General features: G+C 28.2%; 1 protein-coding gene across 2 annotated transcripts in view; it reads right to left on the bottom strand.

Moving 5' to 3' along the window:
- LOC129958407 (unextended protein-like) overlaps positions 1–11,907 on the bottom strand; it is a 70,365-nt gene extending 58,458 nt beyond the window's left edge. For both annotated transcript variants that reach the window (XM_056070887.1, XM_056070886.1), the window contains exon 1: positions 11,421–11,907. In XM_056070887.1, the coding sequence (XP_055926862.1) occupies positions 11,421–11,902 (482 nt within the window). In that variant the 5' untranslated portion in view covers positions 11,903–11,907. The remainder of the gene's footprint in view (positions 1–11,420) is intronic.
- Positions 11,908–22,062: the final 10,155 nt, after the last annotated feature.

The following is a 22,062-nucleotide window of genomic DNA, read 5'->3' on the forward strand; positions in this document are numbered from 1 at the left end:
AAAGTTGCAAGACAGATTCATGTTAATGAAAATTATGGAAAAGATTTCACAACATCGAATCTATCAACAAAATGGATACTATTAATAAATACTTTTTGAAGTATGCAATACCAACGAAAGAGAAAACTCAGCGCATTCAGTGATTTAATGGAATTCGAACATTCCAGCCACTCCAGGGCTTGTATAAACCATAAAGCCGAGAGAAAACTAAGAAACACGCAACCAACTGATTTATGGGAAGCGAAACAGATGTAGAGGATCTAAGTAACTTCGTAATGTATTTCTTTCATTACGGAAAAATCCTCGGCCAAGTTTATAAGCTAATAAATGGAAAGAAAAATGAGGTACATCAAAAACATCTGGTTCATGTATCACTCAACCAGAAAATTATTAAAGGTTATTAGTTGAAGTTCTTAATGCCCTCATGCCCCCAGAAAGTTCTGTTTCGAATCAAATTATTTGCAACTTAATGTAAATTACAACTAGATTGCTTTTATAATCATTTAACGAACATTACCCATTGAAGAATCGCCGTGAAATCCATACAGAAGTATACATTTTTAAAGCACAGAAGTAACAAACCAAAAGTCTTAGAACTACAAGAATGTAACATTTATTTTGTATGAAGATATGTTATTTTTTGACAACTGTGCGGAACAGTTTCAAAACAAATCAAGGCATTTTAAATCTTTTAAATGTCACACAGAAAGACAAAAAAAATAATTAAAAAAATAGCATGATTATTTTAAAAAATTAGTTTATTTTAAATAATTATTAGCGGAGAGTAATGATTCCCCTTCAGAAGTTACAACAGAGATTAACATTTACAGAAGAGGAAATTATTTTTATACATATAATACTAATCCACAACGGAAATCTGTGTCTGATTTTACAAATTCAAAGGGTTCCAAACTAAAGAATTTCAGAAATTTTATTAAATGATTTTGTTCGTAAAACAATTGAATCAAATTTCGAGAAATATTTTTAAAATAAAACATTTTGAGATATGTAATAATTTTTAATGTTTCACTAACATACGCTCCCTGTACACTTTTATATCGCTAATTATCTATATAAATGAACTAATTTTACCACCAATACATACAATGAAATCACAAAATGTAAAATTAAACGGCACTTGAAAGATTGCGAGAGAAACTGATGAATTTGTTAAAGGATGGGGTTTCAATTTTCATGTTCTGAAAACTTAAAACACTAATTTTATTATAAATGCTGAATGACTTTTTTTTTTTTTTTTTTTACCCATCTCTAAATGATTAATGCGGGAATAAGACTTTTTTCAGTTGAGGAAACATTTATGAGCCAAATATATTTTGTAATGTCTCCAAGCTAATCTACATCGGACGCGAAATAAACTTTGAAACGATTCCAATCTATTGTTATCGTTTAATTGCACATCTAGGATGAAGCCAGGGTCACTTGGCTAAAACAAAACTTCCCAAAATTCCAAAGCTTCTCCAAAAGAAGTTTTTCATTTGCATCTCTATAAAACTACGTGAACAATTTTCCTCTTTAAGAAATACAGAAGCGCGTAGTGCCTTTATTTTTCAAAGTTAAATACTATTTTTTATAAAGAGAAAACGTGTGTAAAAATTGCCATTTTAATTGCACCCAAACGTCAATCCTTGTTATTCCAATCCCCCCCCCTCAATTGTCGAACGCCTTGGAAGCTTTACGCCATTTGAGTTAGCTGGATCGTCGTGGGAAATAAACAAATAAATAACACAACAGTAGATCTAAAATAAATAAACTGCATTGATTTTTTTTCACACGTTACGATAAGCAAAGAATCTTGTCAATTGATAAATTTTTCACTAGTTTTGATGTTAAAAAAATGATATCAGATCTGAACAATTTTACGCAGTGGAAATCTCATTTAATTCAGTTTTCACGTAAATTTATCTTTGATTCTATTGTGGTGACGCAAGATCACAGATTTTATTTTCATGTTACAATTTATTATACTAATTTGTCTAATTGTATATCAGGATTTTGATTAATCTTTCCTGATATTTTAACTTTGCTGTTGAAAAATTAAATTGCAGATGCTATTGCGCCCATTTGCTTTAGGTATCCTTTAGGTGGATTTTTGGGAGACTGAACCGAGAAAGTTGAATGAAAAAATGTCCTTTAATTGACGATTAAGTTTAACGTTGTTTCAGTTATAATAATTTTACAATGATAAGCAGGAAATATTCTTATAAAACAAAACTTTAAGCGCATAAAAAAAGCGTTATTAAGATGATTATCTAAATTTTGGGTTCATTTTTTTCCCCAAGTTGCAGAATAACAAGTTTACAAAATAAGAAACATTAGTCGACTAAGGCTCACGTTTTGAGGTTCACGAGACGTTTATATGTTCAGTTTACAATCTATGTTCGATTATCTACAGAACATTCTTTAGAGTAATGAAATAAAAAAAAATCTGGTCGCATCGATCTTAATAAACATTTAAAGCTGCTTTAGCATGCGTATTCGTATTTTTTTCCTTCATCATTTCTCGAAATTCAAAATGCAATCAAATCTGCATATCAGGTATCTGAAACGCATCATTGAACATGGAATCTTGACAAGTTCCTTCATTCATAAGATTCAATTTTAATTGACAACACTGAAAAAATTGCTCTGGAAGAAATGGAAAAAAAAAAAAAAAATGTGACAAAGATCAACTGTTTGAAAGAACATTTGAATGTAACAAATACGAGCATTCATTCATTGAAACGATTTTGTATCAATGGATACCATAAAGCAATCCGATGCAGTATAACGATTATGTGGCATTTTATATTTTTGAATAATTTTTAAACTTAAAAAAATGTTTTCCAAAAATAATAAAAATGAACGCATTAATTGGGAATGATTATCGAAATTAAGATGGCCAAAATTTATACAGGAACAAATCTCAAAATCGCCAAATCTAATTCAAAAAACTTTGGAAGCAAAATTCGCTGTTAAAATCATTTTGACATGAGTTCTAAAAAATGTGAGAGTTATTTTAAATTGAATACTTTTATTGGTCAAGAAAGCGAGAATCATATAATTATTTTCAAAATTTAGGGTAGTGAAAATGATTATAGAACATATGCTTATATTTATTTAATGATATATAGAAAAGACTTGACGCAATTTAGGAAATTCAATTATAAATTTTCTTAGACCAACAATTAAATAATAATACAAATAAAATATCTTTTTAAAAATACTAATTTTAAATATAAAAGAAAATTTGTGAATGGAGGATTTAAACTGAATAGGAAGGTACGTTATGTGGATTAAGTTTTCAAAACCGGGGAGTCAAGAAATAGTTAACAAAAATATGCGTACTTACAAATAAGTCAGCGTCAAAAAATAGAAGAAATCATTTTTTAATATTTCATTCGCTTAATTTTTCTCTGTAATGGCCCCACTGCTATTTCTTTAAAACAAACGCTAATCTGGGATTTAATCTTACATTACTTATTCATAAAAAAAGAGAAAAGAGAGACGGTTTCATTTAAAATAATCCCAAAAATATTACCATTTTTACATTATTACACAAATTTATATCTCGAATGTTTACTTTAAATTAATTATTTTTATATAAAGTATTTCCATTCATTGTTTTTACTTATAATTAAACCCGAAATAGTTAATAAATAGTTAGTCTATTATGTAAAAAAAAAGCAATTAGTAAAATTATACAGTAATAGAATAATGAGTGAAGTTCCCAGGATCAAGGATTTGAAAACCATCAAAACAACTATTGCATAAAAGAAAGTGTTAAAATCATCAGAGGGAATTTTAAATATTTTCAACATAATTTATATATTTATTTTTCATTGCTGAGGGTGGGGGTCTTGCTTTTTTTTTTTAATGCTTTTTTCAAATAATGGGCTTTCCTTCATTTTTTGCTGAAAAATTATTTAACATTCGTTGCCACGCCTGGGTAGTATATACATTCTCTTGCAAAAGTAAAAATTATTAAACTAAAATATATTTCATGCCTTGCTTAGACATTCCTTAGAATGCCTGAACTTCATACACTGAAGGTAACATACATATGAATAATCAATCATACATAGTAACTTCGACAAACTTTAGTTTGGTAGCACTGTTACATCAAAATGCAGCTTCTATTTCTCAAACCTAATAGGAAATGGGATACCGTAATACTTTTCTTATATACATAACAGAAATTCTACCGCGTTGGCAATTACATTTCGGAAATTGAATGGTGGTTTTAATCTTTCCCCGTGTTTCGATTGCGCTGCTTAAACAAATTGTGTTCTCTAAACGTAGGGTGGTTTTTTCTGTTCAGGTATAAAAGATATTTCGTTAAGTTTACTTTGAAAACTCAGTTAATCCCGAAGAATGCGAATGGAGAAAAGGTTATTCGTTAACGAATAAATAGTATAACATGAATCGTGCATACATTTATGTGACATTACTTGAATGAATTAATATATTAGAGGAGGTTGAATTGAACTTGGGTTTTGAAAATGAAATAAAAAGGGAAGGTGGAAATGCCTTCATTAAAGAGTCAATAAAAGCTCACAGTTTTTAGGGAAGGGGAAGTCTTTTGCGTGGAAATTTTTAATTACGCGTAAATGAGGCTCTCCAGAGTGCTGCGGTGCACATTATGGGAATCACTGCTTTAGAACACGAATACTTTATTTAATAAAACAATGCAATGATCTTTACGCACTTAAATTATAATATTCAAACTTTTTCAGAGTATTATTTCCGAAACGTTTAAGAAAACTGTCCAGGAATTCGTACATTATAAAATAATAGCAAGTGTAATGGAATTCAAAATTACAATAAGATTAAACTCATATATGATAGAGATAATATGATTCATTCCAGTTAAAGACAGAAAACTTGAAAAACAGAATAACATTTTCCTGAAATTAAAGGGAAACAAAGCAAACTCACTAGAACACGGAAAAGAACAGAAACTCATCAATCCTATGAAATTTAATATGCCTGTCATGTGTCACAAGATGCGGAAATTGACCATTCAATCAGCGGTGTTATTGGTGCACTTTAAATAACATCAAAATCATTAAAGATCCGATTTTTAAAAAATTTATACTGTTTCATATGTAATTTAAACATGCATTATAATTACAGATCGTCGTTTCCGAACTCATGTTTCCACGCATCGTCTAATATATAAAATGTCTTCTGAAGTGGCATCAAATTATTATTTGAAAGGATGAAATTGAAGGGAGTATAAACGTTTCGATTTACTTTGAATACGCTTTTAAGTGACCAACTGTAGTTCTTCAACAAAGAATCATTTAAGATAGGTGACTATGTTGAAAAGTCATTTTCGGGGACATTATGTTTTTTTAATTATTTATTTAATATTCTTACTGTTTGAGCTGATATCTTTATAAAACCGTTAGAATTTTATTTATAAGTCCATATTTCGGGATGATACAATGATTTTTATATACGTTTACATACGTTTAAATACTATAACCGATATATTTTGGTTTCAAAGGTTAATTTTTAGCCAAATAATGAAAAATATATCTATTTTCGATTTTTTTCAAAAAATTCATCTCGAACGTAATCACATACCTTAAGCTATCGGTGTTATTTATAAAAATGTAAAATAAGAGAAACATTTTATGAATTATCTTATTACAAACGCGAATATTAAGAATTAAAAGATAACTAATAATGACGTCAATCGTCATTATTTGTGGTGAAACCATTATAATTTGCAAAAATGTGAAAAGAAATATTATCATAGATATCCACATGTGGGTAACTAATTAAATCCACGTCAAGAAACTAAATAAGTCTTACAAAACTGTGCATTTAAAAAGGTAATTTTGAATTACAATTTTTTTTAACTATCAATATATATTAAAAATAGCAAATTTTGAAACTGCAATTGATTATGATGCAATTTTTACACATCTCAAGGCAGCTACTTTAGTTTGAAATGAAAAATTATTTAATCTCACAATTTAAAACAATACTTATTCGCAATAGATTTTTTTTTCAAAAAAAAAAAATCAGCAAACTAGACATTTTGCGTCAACAACTACGCTTGCGTGCGATAGCCTTGAAATTTGAAGGCCATTATATGAATATCTTTTCAATTATGAAATCCTCTTGTTCACTTTAACATGCGAGCCCATATTTCATGTACGTATGAGCACTTCACTCACAGTAATATATTAATGATATAAAAGGGCAACATTTATAAGAAATGAACTAGGGAAAAAAATGTATTATTTTTAAAATCTTTCAGTCGTTTCTAATATGCCTGAGAATCTTAATCAGTGGAAACCACGCTTCATACAACCAGAAACTAAATATTCCCATCACCTTGTAATTAGAAATTCTACTTCTTGATACATTTTTTCTTCAATTGCTCGGTTTATAACAGATTCGGAAATTAGAGCTGCCTATGTAAATAGGATAATGCAGAACCACCTGCTTTCTTTTTATTTTTTTGCTCTAAGATAAACATTCGATATTGACAGACGTAATGCTCATTTGTGTCTAAACCAAATAGCGATCAATTGAGTAAGTGAGAAAGCGTGGTTCTGTAGATCAATGAATAAAGCATTCAGAATGAACGCTATAAAAATAATATATGGCAAATAAGGCACAGATGACAAATGCTAACCAAATTCTACGAAAGGCACTGATCCTTGCAAATTAAAATCTATTATGATTCAGAGAAACAATTTTTATTTTCAATTTTAATCTATACAATTAATATAGTAACACCAAAAAATGATTCTATTATTGCTAAATTATGATTCTATTAAATGAAATTACAAATTACATGGGAAGATTTTTAAAAATCAGATACCATATTAAGCTTCATAAAATAATTATGAATGCTTATGAGATTAAATACTCTTATAATAAAGCTTGTTACAGAATTGTTCTTTTTTATTGCGAGATTATATGGAAAAATATATTGCAACAACCAGTACATGTACAAAATTAGAAAAAAAATTTTAATTTACTACTGTCAAAAAAGTTATATTCTGTGATGTAAATTTCTTTTTTAATTCAAGTATTATAATTCAATACTTTCACATATAAATAACAAAATGTCCTGCTTGATTACACTGAGGGCTTTTTACAAGAATGGAATTAACAAGGAATTGGAAATTTTTTTCCCCTTCTTTTGAAGCATATTATTAATATTACAATGGAAAACTGTTTCATTTATTTACTTAAATCCAAATATATAATTTTTATCCAATAAATATAAATAACTAAAAAATCATGCAAAGAGGAAATAATAAATTACTGAATTATTTATAACATATGCAATAAAATAAAATTTACATTTCCTGATTGAATAAAATAGATAACAATAAAGAAGATACCATTTTATGCATGCTACTTGGGTTATCCAGTTAAAAAAATGCTAAAAGAATTCATAAAATTATTTTGTGATTAAAATCTTCCATATTTTAAATTACAAAACCTATTTAAAAGAATAAACTCACATAAAGCAAAAACCCAGTTTAGTATCTCTAACCAAAAAATTATCATCCCTCTTTGGAAAATCATGCTATGCAGTATTCAGTTATTAAACCATTGAGAATTCATGAAATAAGTTGAGCTTTGTATTTCCCAATTAAATTAAATTCCTAAATAAATAAACATATATATGATGGCTATACTAGTTATCCTGTTAAAAGCTTATATAAGAATCCATAATTTTTTTTTAAATCAAGCAATGAAAAATTGGTTATATACATCTACAAAGTAACATAACATTAAATAATCATTATATAAAGACAGAATATTAAAAACAATTGTTGAAAGTTGATAATGCTTGTTTTAAATGCCATTGAATACTTATAATTTAGAACAATTTAAACGTATACAGAATTATGTTTCAATGAAGAGATTTCTAAATATTTAGGACTAGTACCTACCTCTAATCTCACAATGAATTGAGGTAAAAACTCAAATTAGATATTGCCAAACTCGATGAATCAAAAATGCAACATAGTTGCAGCATGGCATAGACATGGGCAAATGTCTCCCCAGTGACAATTTTTTGACACTTTTACCTCAAAACCCATAAAAAGTAGGATGGAAAATTCTTTTGAATTAATATAAGTGCATGCACATGCAGATAATAATCCTAAAATATAAATAAAGGATGAAAGTTAAAATAACCAATAGAGTGCAAAAAAAAAAAATTGAAGAAATATGAATTTTGGTTTATAGGCAAAAGAGGTTACAATAGAAATGCAAGAGAGTATGCTGCATTTAAAAGAAAATAAAATGAATATATGCTTAGTTTCAACTGGGAGAGAAAAAAAACAACAACATAAAGCTAACCCTCAAACCTACAGTAGCTAAAAAGGGAAAAACTTTGAAATAATGAAAATCTTTGTTCAGCTTTATTGACATATATAGAATATATTAGTTTTACAGGAGGACACTTTGGTATCACAACTACTTAGAAAAGCTATTATATTAAATAAATGTATAAAATACCTTCCGTATCAAGAATTTCACAAATACTATTGTAAATTTCTAAATGATAACTTCAAATACAATATGAATTAATTTTTAAAAAACTCATTACTATTAACTTATTTAATTAAATAACTTAACATTTTAATTATTTCTAACTTATATGCCCATCAAGCATGAGGCAATTATTCAATGAATGCAGAATTCTTTTATTTGGTTGCTTCTTGAAAGATTTGATCAAGAAGCAATATATTTGAAGAAGCACAAGCAGTAAATTGGATGATTTATCAAGAAACACAAGTAGTAAATTTTCATTGAAATTGCAATTCTTAATTTGAATAGCCAAACTGCAAACAAAGGTGCATTTTTCTTAGAAGAGAGCAAATCTTGATTTAAGATACAAATATATTTTTAAAAATTTTTACAGCAGAAACTAATAAACAGCCATTTAAACACTATATGCTTAAAAGATATGTCGTGATTGAAGGGGGGGGGGATTCCCTTTTCTCCTAATAAAAAAAAGGATTTGGCAATGTTAATCATAAATATATTGAACTATAGCTAAAGGTATGCAACATTAAAAGTGCATAACTCCAGCCATAACTAAAAAGGCAGAAAAAAAAATGTAAATTTCATTTTAATATGCAATATTTTTAAATCGTTTATTTATATTTATGGTTTAAAAATAAGGAGAAACATATTTTAGATTGAAATCAATTTAAAATTTAATAGATATAAAATTGGATTCAAACACAAAAATATCCTTTATTATACTTTTAAAATTAGGGAAGTTTGTAGTATCAATCCATGATGTACTGCATAAATTCTGATTTATTTCAATGTGAAATTCCAAAAGAAAAAAAACATATTTCTTACTGCTTTCAATACTAAATTTTTAAAAATAGATAAGTAATGAAGAATTATTTCTTTCAGTTAAATAGGAAAAATCATATTTAAATTTCTTTTCAGAAATATATAACTAACAATGCAGAAGCATCCAATGAGCCCAATGAATTAAATTTATTCCAGAAACCCATAACATTAAAATGAATTTCTTTAAGAAAAATCTCTAATGGTGTTATCTCAAATAAAATAAAATAATGTATATCATCTGTTAAGTCAAACTTATAAATAAACTATAAAAATACAGAAGGGAGCATATACTGACAAGTTATGAATTAACTACCCAAGATCCTAATAAATACATGTTTTGAATATTATTAAAATCTTCAAGATTAGAAACCAAGTGAAAAGGTTTGAATAGATATTAGAACTTTTGGGATAAAACTAGTTTTCATCATATTTCTTCAGAAAAAGCCTTTATATTCTAGTTTTAATAAAATCTTGACCTTCTGCTTTAACATCAAAATTTTCAAAATTCTATTTTGTATCAAAAAGAACTGTAAATTTGTCACTCAAATACTTTAGACATCAAACTCTAAAAATCTACATCTTTTAGCTAAGAATGTCTATCTGAAAGTCAATAAAAAAAAAACATGTTTTTCAATTAATTTTAAAATTTATACTGTAACGAGAATTGACAAGTCTGAATGAATACTTGAATCATCACAAATATTCCACATAATTTCATCCCTTTAACCTAAGCAATGGCAAATAAAAAAAAGCTAAGTAAGCACATTATCAATAATTGATACACTTCTCAAAATAATATCAATAAATCAAAAATCTATAAATGGAATTCAGTTTAGTTTCCCAAAGAACATTTCCTTCTGAATTGCAATTTCAAACGTGATCAAAAAGAAAAGAATATATGAATCCTTGATTTATATTTCTTCTTTTACATGCCAAACATAACATAATGATAAAATGAAGAAACCAAAATAACTCTGCAAAAATATCATAGCTAAAACTAGGTAATTTTTTTCCCATAATTATAAAATGATTATGCCATCAGTTTCTAATACAAAGTATAGCAAAATTTAAATCTGTGGATGCAAACTAATTAATCATAAATCAACAACAAAAAAATTAATACTTTTAATACTTTCAGTAATTTACTAAGAATTAAAAAAAATCCATTATAGCAAGTATTTAAAACTAAAAAATTAAGCTTTTAAGACCAATAACTTATGAAAGCTTTTTATTTTACCAGGTGTTTTTTACTAAGTATTATATATTCATGCAGCAAATGAATTCAAAGATTAAAGGCAAATAATTCATTTTAGTTATTCAATAACCTTTATTTACTGAAATATGTAAGAATACTAAATATATATTTGACAAGCAATGCTCACAATACTTTAGTCCTAACTAATGCAAATTGCATAGCAAAACAAAATATAAAATTTTAGTAATCACAAAGCTGAGAGTATTGCAAACTTACAGGAAAGAATAAGTGTATGCTTTGATATATTTATACAAATAAATCAGAGATGCAGAACAAGGAAAACAAAAACAATAAATTACCTTATTTTACTGACAAGCAGAAGAAATAATAAAGGTAATCAAAATTTCATACTATTAATTACAAAAATAATTATCATTTCCACCTACAAATGTGCTTTAACCTACAAGTGTGCTTTGAATAATAGCATCATATAATTTCTTTAGACTCAAATACTTTTAGTTTCTCTTCACATATAATGTAAACATTTGCGATTTACTCATATAATTTTTTAGATGGATTTGAACATGATCTTTCTGATTCAAAACTGAATCTTCACAAATTGAGACAACAATCCTCAAATTATACCTTTAAAAACTTGTAAACTTTTTCTGGTGCATTGGGATTAAAGTATTAAATTTTTTGAGCGGATCATTAGGTAAGATGTTTCAATCTGATGAATGACATTCATATTTTATTATCATTACTAATGAAAGATGACCTCTGCAGGGAAACAGGACTTAATGCACAAATCAATAATCACCAAGACAGTTAAATACAGATATCAATAACTAGAATAAAAGGTTGGAATACTTACTTGCTACTATCACTTCGTCTTTCATAAGATAATGGATATCTTTCATATTTTCCTATGTGTGTCCACTGGCCGTTTTTCGGAGTTTGTTGACGAAGGCAGAGATGCCATGAGGTGAGTCTCAGTTCCGCGTGGAGTGCTTCATTCACTTCGATGTCTCCGGAGGATCCGTCAGCGCTCAGAACAGGAATATCTTTCATAACAAAATACGACTCATTGCATGGACTTCCAAACTTTCCTTCTTCTCTAGTGATTGCTAATAATGAATTAGTGTGGAGGTCAACACCTTCTAAATGAATTGTAACTGTTTGGCTACTAGACAATGTAGCATTTGCATTATGTTTCGCTCGATGAGCCATAGGGATGAACCGATTCGAATGCATGAATTTTGAAAAAGCACATTCCGGTAGTCCACATAGCGCGATGCATGCTGTAAGAAACCAAAACAAACTAGCTTTTTGTGAGCACCATCCATTACGAGCCATGTTATTCTGCGAGCCATACCTCTGGCACAGCTGTGTTCATAAGTAAACATGATCACAACGCACTCTAGCGGGAAGTGCTGCGGCTGTCACTGATTGGCTATCACCAGCTACGTCATCTACTGGATCACGAAATCAGAATCGAGGAACGCGCATATCCGCATATGTGTTTTTTTTTAATTATTATTTTTAGCTGTTTTGCCCGCCCAAATCTCCCAAAATGCGTTTGTCGATAACCTTAGGTTCGTCCCCCCCCCCTTTTTTTTTTTTCCTTAGAAATAGCATCTGATCATAAAAATTACTAGAAAGACTTTCCAAATAAACCAACATCTAGGAAATAATTTTGGGGAGCAAAAAATTTCTGTAATAACTAAAAAAAAAAGGGGGGGAGGGGAAAGATCAACAAGAATTAAAATCTGAACCGAGAAATTTTAAAAATTTTCAACTATATCTTTATTTATTCTAATTTATTTTAAAGCAGATGATTTTTGTGAAGAAATAATTAGAACGCATGAAAAATAAAACGAGATAAGAAACCTGCATCACAATAAATATTTTTCGATATTGTATATAATTTTTGAAAAACACCATCTAAATTAATAAGGCGAAGTGTTCGAGCAGTAGTTAACTAAGCGTTAAGCCATAAGTAAATTGAAATTCAATAAAAAACAAATACATAGGGGTGTAGCTTTGGATAGGGGGTGGGGTAGTAAAAATACCAACTCGTGAGATGAATGTTACCGAATCAAAAATATATATATATATATTCACGATGTCTAATTCGAAGTCGCACACTGTGAAACATTATATCAATTTCTATCAATTTTAATTGAAAATTGAAAGAATATTCTGCATATAAAATCTATTGATGTATCTTATACTATCAAACATCTCAGAAATGAGCCCGGAGTAGAGCAAAAAACTTGAAAATTATTCTGTCAAACAAATAATGTTTTTTTTTTAATCATGAATGATAATGAAAAAAAAATCTATTAAGATACAGCTTATTTTTATGACCAATAATAGAAAGAGTATTTCTTTACAGCATCACGAATGTCAAATTGATTACTATACCTATCAAAGAAAAGAGGGAATAATTAATATTAATTAATTAATCCAACTTGCTTTCATTTAAGTTTGAATGAAATCAACCTCGATGAGCTGAATTATATTTTACAAAATTCTGAAAATAAAACTGGTGTTAAAATGAGAACGGAAGTTTTGAAAGTTGGAGATGAAACATTTCAGAATTTGAAGCTTACTTTTTAAATATTTACGCTATTTAAGCATTTCTTATTGAATTTAGAAGCATTTATAATTTCACTTGTAAATATTTTTATACTTCTGAAAAAAATTCTGAAATGAGATTCTGCATCGATTTCACTGATTAATTTGAATAATTATTTCTCTTTGTTTGAAACGAAAAAATAACGAGTTCAAACATTGATGATTTTAGAATATATTTTTTCGAATTATAACAAGCATACTAGCTAGATTATTACTATTTTGATGATTTTTTATTTTTTCGAGGGAATTAAGGAGTTTAAAAATAATTCTCTTACGATAATTGAAAACTCGGTGTTTGGATATTTTTAAATAACAAAAACAATTCAGAAATGAATACAAGTTTAGTTTATATACAGAATTACTCAAAACATTTTCGATATATTTATAATATTTTGACATTATTTTAATAGAAAATTCAAAGACCTAGAGAGAAAAATCAAATCATTGATGAATTTGATTTAATTATTTTCTATTTAATTGTAAATAGAATCCTTTGAAAATACTTGAAATATTTTTAAGAATCTAAGGAAGATAGTAATGATGATATTTTTGTTTTCTGACATTAAAAAGATTAAATAAGCATTTTCCATTAAAGTGTTTTTCAAAGCTGACGTCCAGGACATCTTTAATCTCTTAATCAATAATTATCGTCAATAATCAACAGTCAATAACTTCCTATAAGCTCCAATTTAGCATTTTCAATATGTCCACGGCTTGTATTGAACCTGTGCTATCTGATTATTTCTATTATTTTTCTAACTACGGTTCAGTAATTAGTTTTAGTCTGAAATTTAGTTTTTTTTAAACGAAAATTCGTTTAGTTTTTCGTGTTGTGGTCCAACAAGTGGTACAAAAGCAATGCGAAAAAATTTTGCAGTTTAAAGGAAATAGAAATGACATTTGTTAACTAAAAATCATGTATGATATATTTAAAGAATTTCTTGGTTGATTTTTTTTTCAGTCAGAATTTGTTAACTCGTTAAGATTAAGAATTCTCATGCAATTATTTGTCTTTCATTTTTTTTTTTTTTTTTTTTGTCTCTAGCATCATCATTATTTACAATTAATCGTATAGATCATGTGATTTGATATGTGCAAACTCCATAGAATCTATATATATATCTGAAATAATAATGTAAATTATCTGCTCACCTATATAAAAATAACTCATTTTTGAATCCATGTTTAAAAACTGATTTTATCGAATACGAGTATTATATTCCCATGAAATAGAATTGGTATTTGCTTCGCAATGCAAACACAGTTTTCCCACTGTCGCAGAAGTAACAAGTTTTTATTTTCATAAAATTTCAGAACATATTTTACAAAAATGTTACGACTTCAGAAGTAAAATTTCACTGTAATTTTTTTACCATCTTAGTTACATTCACCTATATTCATCGACGTGCAGAATAAAATATCATGTTTGGTTATACCTTCAAATATTGACAACTAATAATCAAAATTTGCCCATTCAAGAAAAAATCAGCGGAGAGAGGGTGCATCACACCTCTTACTCTCATCTCGCCACGTCTTCAGTTATACATAACATTTAAGAATATTTAAAATCAAGATAATTAGTTTTAAAATCAAGATAATTAGTTTTGATTACAAAAAAAGTAAGAATTTGAAACAAAAAGTTGCTACGAGTTTTTTCATGATCTTTATAATATGCTACGCTGATCCATTTGGTGGGGTAATTCGAAATTTGAGAACCCTGTATTAAATCAACTTTTATATTTGGAATCACCAAATGAACATTAGAATAAAGATTTACATATTTGATAACTAATTCATTTTGTATTTGTGTAGTGTTTCGAGGTTTTATTCTTTTATAGAACCAAGAATCTGACCATATATCACTCATATAACATTAACTGTCATATTAGAATTGTTTTTTAGTTGTATTTGTGTAGTGTTTCGAGATTTTATTCTTTTATAGAACCAAGAATCTGACCATATATCACTCATATAACATTAACTGTCATATTAGAATTGTTTTTTAGTTGTATTTGTGTAGTGTTTCGAGATTTTATTCTTTTATAGAACCAAGAATCTGACCATATATCACTCATATAACATTAACTGTCATATTAGAATTGTTTTTTAGTTGTATTTGTGTAGTGTTTCGAGATTTTATTCTTTTATAGAACCAAGAATCTGACCATATATCACTCATATAACATTAACTGTCATATTAGAATTGTTTTTTAGTTGTATTTGTGTAGTGTTTCGAGATTTTATTCTTTTATAGAACCAAGAATCTGACCATATATCACTCATATAACATTAACTGTCATATTAGAATTGTTTTTTAGTTGATTTATGAGATAAACATTCTGATTACAATAAGCTACCGTCCTACATTTAAAATTTCTATTCCACACCAACGTGAAATTGTTTGATTTATGATAAAATATAATGAAGCTCTGTCACCATGCTACCGCATTTTTGATGAAGAACTGAGCATTAACTACATTTTAACTACTTTTTATGGTTCTGTTACATTTACGTTTCGATAAAATGTATTTTTAAAAGCGACTAACGTTATCATAATCAGTATATAAAACTTAAATTTTAACAATTATGGGATGAAATTTTTTTAATAAAATTTGTGAAAAAAAAACAAAACATGTCTGTGGATTCGAATTTTTTTAATACAAAGTTGATTTGATTTTGTATATATATTTACATACCAAGAACCAAAATTTTAAATTTAATAAATTAACTTTTCACGAACAACTTTTGTTGTATGTTTACCGACTTTTTGTTACAATGTTTTTCATTGTAAATACAAGCTAAATAATAGCTTGAAAGAGATTAACTCTGTTATAAGCGGAAGACTGTATAAAAGAAAAGATAGAATATCTGAAAAGAAAATACAGTCGAGCATTTCCATGCAGTAAGAGGATGAAAGTCACACCAGGTGTTTTTAATTCCTTTACGTTTTTGACAGTGGATCGTTCAGCTACTGGAGACTTCCATTCTTGGGATATAACTAAGCTACTGTCTCTCAGAGGAATCGATTGACAAAACGCATTTCGGTTGTGAAACTCTGTTGCGATTTAATGTTTTTAAAAAATGTCCATGATGTTTTGAAAATTTTGATCAATTCGAACATTCCAATAATACGTATAGTTAATTCGTTTTTTGTTTGTTTGCGTTGTTTGGTCCTGATCGTCTGCGTTCTATTCCACGAGTGACGCCTTCTCTCTAACAAACAGACCAATAATCCGGATTTTGACTACGACATTTATATTCCATAGTTCATTATTCTGAAAATGTCACTTCCGCAATATTGCGTTATGTTTTCAAGCAAAATTTCCAGAAAAATCATTTAAATAAAAATGAAAAACAAATAATTTCTCAAAAATAATTCGTCTACTTGTCATTTTCATGCTTCTATGGTTAAAAAAATCTAATATAACAACAATGAGGCCATAATCAAAATTTAATGAAATTTAACTAAAACATGTTAAATTATTGATATATATCAACTGTTCTTAGGCAAAGGAACTTTCTATCAAATTTCTAATCAACCCTGCCTCCCAGTAACCTTTCTATTAAATTTGAATTTTTAAGAAATTAATTATAAACTAGGGGGGATATACACAATGCTCTTTACACTCGCCAACCCCTAAGAATCAAGCTGTAATTCTTTAGGGATCAATCACTACGTGATCCCAGCTCGCTTCCCTCTTTTGCTATTTAATTATGCATTTCTACAAATAATAAGAAATTATAAAAAGTACTCATTACCAAAAATAAATCTAAACTATTTAAATCTCACGAACTGTTAACATTAACATTTCATCAATTACTTAAAAATTAAGCATCGGTGTCTAAAATTAAAATTTTCTGATAAGAGAGGTTTATATGCAAATGTTAGGAAAGTAATAATATATAATTCTAAGATCTTTAAAAATCAAAATTATATTTACTTATTTTACCCTATTTTGATAAGATGTATTTCATTAAAATAGTATTAATTAAACTTAAAATAGTATTTTAAAAGATTAATTTAGTGAGTCATTTTTGAAGAACTAAATTTTATAACAACAAATATATCATATTATTTTAAATTATTATTGAGCAATAACAATAGAGCATTCTGAGTGGTTATTATACTTAAAGAGATGAGATTAATTGGGATGAAAAAAATAATACATACATATACATTGCATAAAATAATAAATATACATATGTGTGTGTGTGTGTGAGCACTTTTTAAATGTAAATATACCTATATATTTGCTTTAACAAAATATTTTTTTGACTTAATTTCGATATTTCGTTTTTGTTTACTTTCCCTTTTTCTTTCCTTTCCCTGCCTTTCGTAATGTTGTGTCTCCTTAACAGAATGCTCCCCGTACGTTCGTAGGTATTCATATCGACTTCTCTCTCACTGTAACACTATGATGATTATTTTACAGCAACATAGGAGATAAATATTAATTTATTTTTTTTCAATCCTAAAATCAAATTTTCCTGAAGCACTCAAACTTGCTTCATACGTTCATGCACTTTTATTTTTATGGTTTAATAAAGTTAAAGATGCCATTAAAATAGTAAAATAAAGGTGGATTTTTTCCCTAAAAGTAAATTTCATATGGCTTTGTAGGAATATTTTTGTGGCAGTAAGTTTAAATTTTGTTTACACAGACGAGCGGGCAATGAAAACAGAATGAGAGATACAATGAAGCGGAGAGTGAATTTAAGTAACGTCATGATCATTTGACAAAGGTAACTATACTTTGTTATAAATTATTCAACTAGATGCGGGAAGGATTTTAAAAATAAATTAGGGTAGCTCTTTTCAAAATATATTTCTATCCTTAAACTGAGTGGAAATATATAAGTTATACAGTAGAAAATAAGCATCTTCTGAGTTTCATTTTTATGTTTATTGCTTACTAACAAGAACTAATACATGCACGAAATGGCGACTTGTCTATTAGGTCTACAGGCTTTGGTCCCCCTTGATGCTATTTTAATAATGTTTTTCCTTGTTTCTAATTTTATTTAATTATTTTTTTCACATTGAGGATTAGATTAATACATAAAAAATAAGCAATAAAACTAATAAAAAGAAGAAAAAACGTAGAAAATGATTCAACGAGTAGGAGAGAGGACAAGAGCTGAACGACAGGTCAAGAGCCATACGTTAAATGACTCCAGAAAGCATTAAAATTCGCTCCCGCATCGCAAAGCGAGAGATCGGAGAGCAAAAAGCTGCCTTTTCTCCTCTTGAATTTAGCGGTTAATCAGCAAAAATCTTTGCATCGCAGTCAACTATTCTCTTCTTATATCCAAGGCTAAATTAGTTCAACTTATTTTGTATTCTTTTTTTTTTTTTCCCCTCTGTTTTTTCTTGTTTGCTATTTTACGGTTTCAAGAAATATTTCTCCTGCAGAACCGTAAATGGTTTAATATATATTTATTTTCGTTGTAGAAATCGGTCGTCAAAATAAGTTATGCTGGTGATTTTTTCAAATATAATCAGGCGAATTTTTTCAAATATATGTGATCACAATTCCAAACTTTCGACTATACAGATTAAAAATTGTTTCGCCGGCGTCCTGGCATAGGGGTAGCGCGTCTTCCTCGTGATCTGGGCGTCCCGGGTTCGAGTCCCGGTTTGGGCATGGTTGTTCTTCTGTTGTTCTATCTGTGAGATGTGTGACTGTGCCCTCCTGTAAAAAGGGGTTGTGCAAGCGAATGAGTGATGCGTGAGTGGCAAAGTCGTACTCTTGGCCCTAGTTGGCGCTGCTATAAAAAATAAGAGACGTTCCCCCTCAGGCTTAAATCGCTGTCCTCGTAACAGCGGGCTTGTCAGTGGCAAGTGCCATAAGAAACAAACAAACAAAAAATTGTTTCTTTAAAATTGTATTTATTTATTTTGAGAAAAAAAAATTTACTGTATGGCTTGTTTCTGAGTTAACAAGCCACTGCTGCATGCATGTTATTTGATGCATTAGAGAAATTTTGTTGAAGGATGGTAAATAATAAGTATGATAGTAAGTAAAATAATAAGTACGAATAGAATAACAAATATGACAGTAAGTAAAATAATAAGTACGAATAGAAGAACAAATATGACAGTAAGTAAAATAATAAGTATGTATAGAATAACAAATATGATAGTAAGTAAAATAATAAGTAAATAGAATAATAAGTACAAGCAGATCCTTATCTTTCCAATTATTACTTCTCGAAATAAACACAAGGGCATCAAATCATATTAATCTATAATGTACTTTGCTTATTTCTCGAAGCAAAAAATAGAGCAATAATAAATAAGGTAGATAAATTAGTAAAAAAAGGGAATGCAGATTCAGAATACTAAAATATTTCTAAACCGGAACGAATCTTAATGTTATTAACCAACGAGAGTGTTTTCTCATCGACTTTCTCATATGCTTACACAATACAGTTCATTTTTGAATTTAGCTTCGTAGAAAAATGAAGTAAATCTAAATTGCACTTTGGTCTTTTCCGTTTGAATGATTTAGTCCAAAATTGGTCAGAGTGGGTCTACACTTTTGGTGTTAAGGATATATATTAAATTTTATTTATATAGCTTATTGTTATCTTGTGATATTATATTCACATATAATGGACAAACAAGTAAACAGTCTATTATTTCACAGATTTTATCCAAAATTAGGTACAGCTCACAATATTTGATGTAAATATCATATATTAAAATTCACCCACATTGTTTTCTCTGTTTTTTGTAGTGTTGAACGCCGATGAATAGACAGATCGACAGATAATCAACACCTTGACGGATATAAAAATTTTATTCAGATATATAGTTCTTGTAATAAAATTATATGCCGACATCCATTTACATTGTTCAGTGCATGTTTAAATTATCATATTCGCAAGCAATCCCTTTGATGAATTTCGCTTAGAATTAGAGGGGAAAAAATCATTTTGTTGAGAAAAACATATACCATATTTCATCTGCTTAGTTTTCTTTTTTTCGGAGTTATGACGCTGAGATAGACAGTGTAATTCCTTCTTATATATATAGTAACATTATAAAGAAGTCCAGTGTTGACGGTGAATCTAGCAATAAATAAAGTGTTTATTTTTCCAAAACTGCAAATAAAAAAAAAATGAATTTTTCTAGACATCACAAATGTGAGGCTATTATTTTGAATTTCGATATTTGTTCTAGAAAAATTTCTTTTTCTTTCGGATGCATACATATTTAGTGGAACAACTCATTTAGAAAAAGTAGAAGATGAAGAAATAACTTTAAAAACCTTTCCTTTGATTCATGACAAAATTTATATTTTAGATAAAATTACTGTTTTAATTTAAGAAGAATTATTCAGCTATAAGATAGAATAAAATATTGTTCTCTATGATAAATTAAGCTTTGATATTTTAAATATATTTACTTTATTGTCTTTGAAGAATATTTACTTTATTGTCTTTCGGTTTGAAGATATAAATTTGCCTACAAACTTCTTAAATTTTAAGGGAAAAGAAAATAATGGTTGTGAAAATTTATAACGAACTCCCCCCCCCCCTCGCCTCCTGTCACCATCATGAAATCTCGTGTTGGAAACTCAAAATCTTATTAAATTATCAAAACGTTTTTCTTCTTCATTTTCAATGCTAAGAATTTCGAAACGATTCAAGATTCTTAAATAAAAGTCTATTTCTTTAAAGGGGAAATTTTTAACAATTTATGATTTTTGAACTAACACAAAATTCTATTTCTTTGAATGATAATTTTCTGCGTTCTGCGCAATATTAACTGTCCTAATAATATTTATTTTATCACATTAATATAAAACAGCAACAATAATAATGCCTTGAAAAGTTATCTGCGTAGTAACTCCTTACTCTTAGTTCAGTGTTGTAACTATGGCGAGGCAGGCAGGGCAAGTGACAATAAATTGGTCGCATTTAAGAAAAAAAATACCCTTTTCTACTCTTATTCCCCAGAACTAAAATAAAACTTCCTAAAAAAGAAATTGAAGTTTTTAATATCTTCATCGATTTAATTATCTCGAAATTTCAATCACTAATTCAAATTAATTCAACTCAGTATTTAATTTAATGCGCTAACTTCGTTTCTGATATTTATAATAGGGTCATAAATATTTCAAAATATTTTTTGATTAATAAGCAAATAATATATCAGCATAATATAAATAAATCTTGCGAATGGTATTTCATGAAGCAAGATTCAAAATAAAATCACGCTTATTATAAATAATCTCATAAAGTCATTTATATTCAACATCTGCTAATTCTCAAAATAGTGAATAGTGTGTTGAAATAGCTAATAGACAGTTTAATGTTGCTATAAACTAAACTGAATCAAAAGAATAGATATAAATTTCATTAATAATGAAAATATCCAGATGCAGAAATTATAAGCAGTTGAAACCTTGTTATTCTGAAAGATGGCATGGATGGAAATAAGGTATCATAAATCTGATACTTTTGAGGTTTCTTTTGAGGATGGAATGAACATATGTTTTTGGAAATTCATCTAAAAGATGAATAGCGAAAGAAACCTTGACATTTATTTGGCCCATAAAGTTAAGTTGCTCTTGAAAACGAATTCCTCGGTGGAGTTTCAGCTCTGTTTTACCACCTGGTTCAGTTTGAGAAGTTCGCATAGCCATTAATCATCTACTTGGTAGCATAGTACTTGGCGTTGAAGGATTAATCCAGCTGAAAACTATTGCTTTTCTTGATTATACAATAATTTATTTGATAGTGAAGATTGTAGCATGAGTGATATGAAGACATATGTTATCTTTTATGTGGTTTATTGGTAACATCAACAATACGCAAAAAATTTCTCGGAAGAGAGCCGAGATCACACTCCCCCCCCCCTAGTACAT

Source organism: Argiope bruennichi, chromosome X1 (genome assembly GCF_947563725.1).
Source record: "Argiope bruennichi chromosome X1, qqArgBrue1.1, whole genome shotgun sequence".
Taxonomy (NCBI): domain Eukaryota; kingdom Metazoa; phylum Arthropoda; class Arachnida; order Araneae; family Araneidae; genus Argiope; species Argiope bruennichi.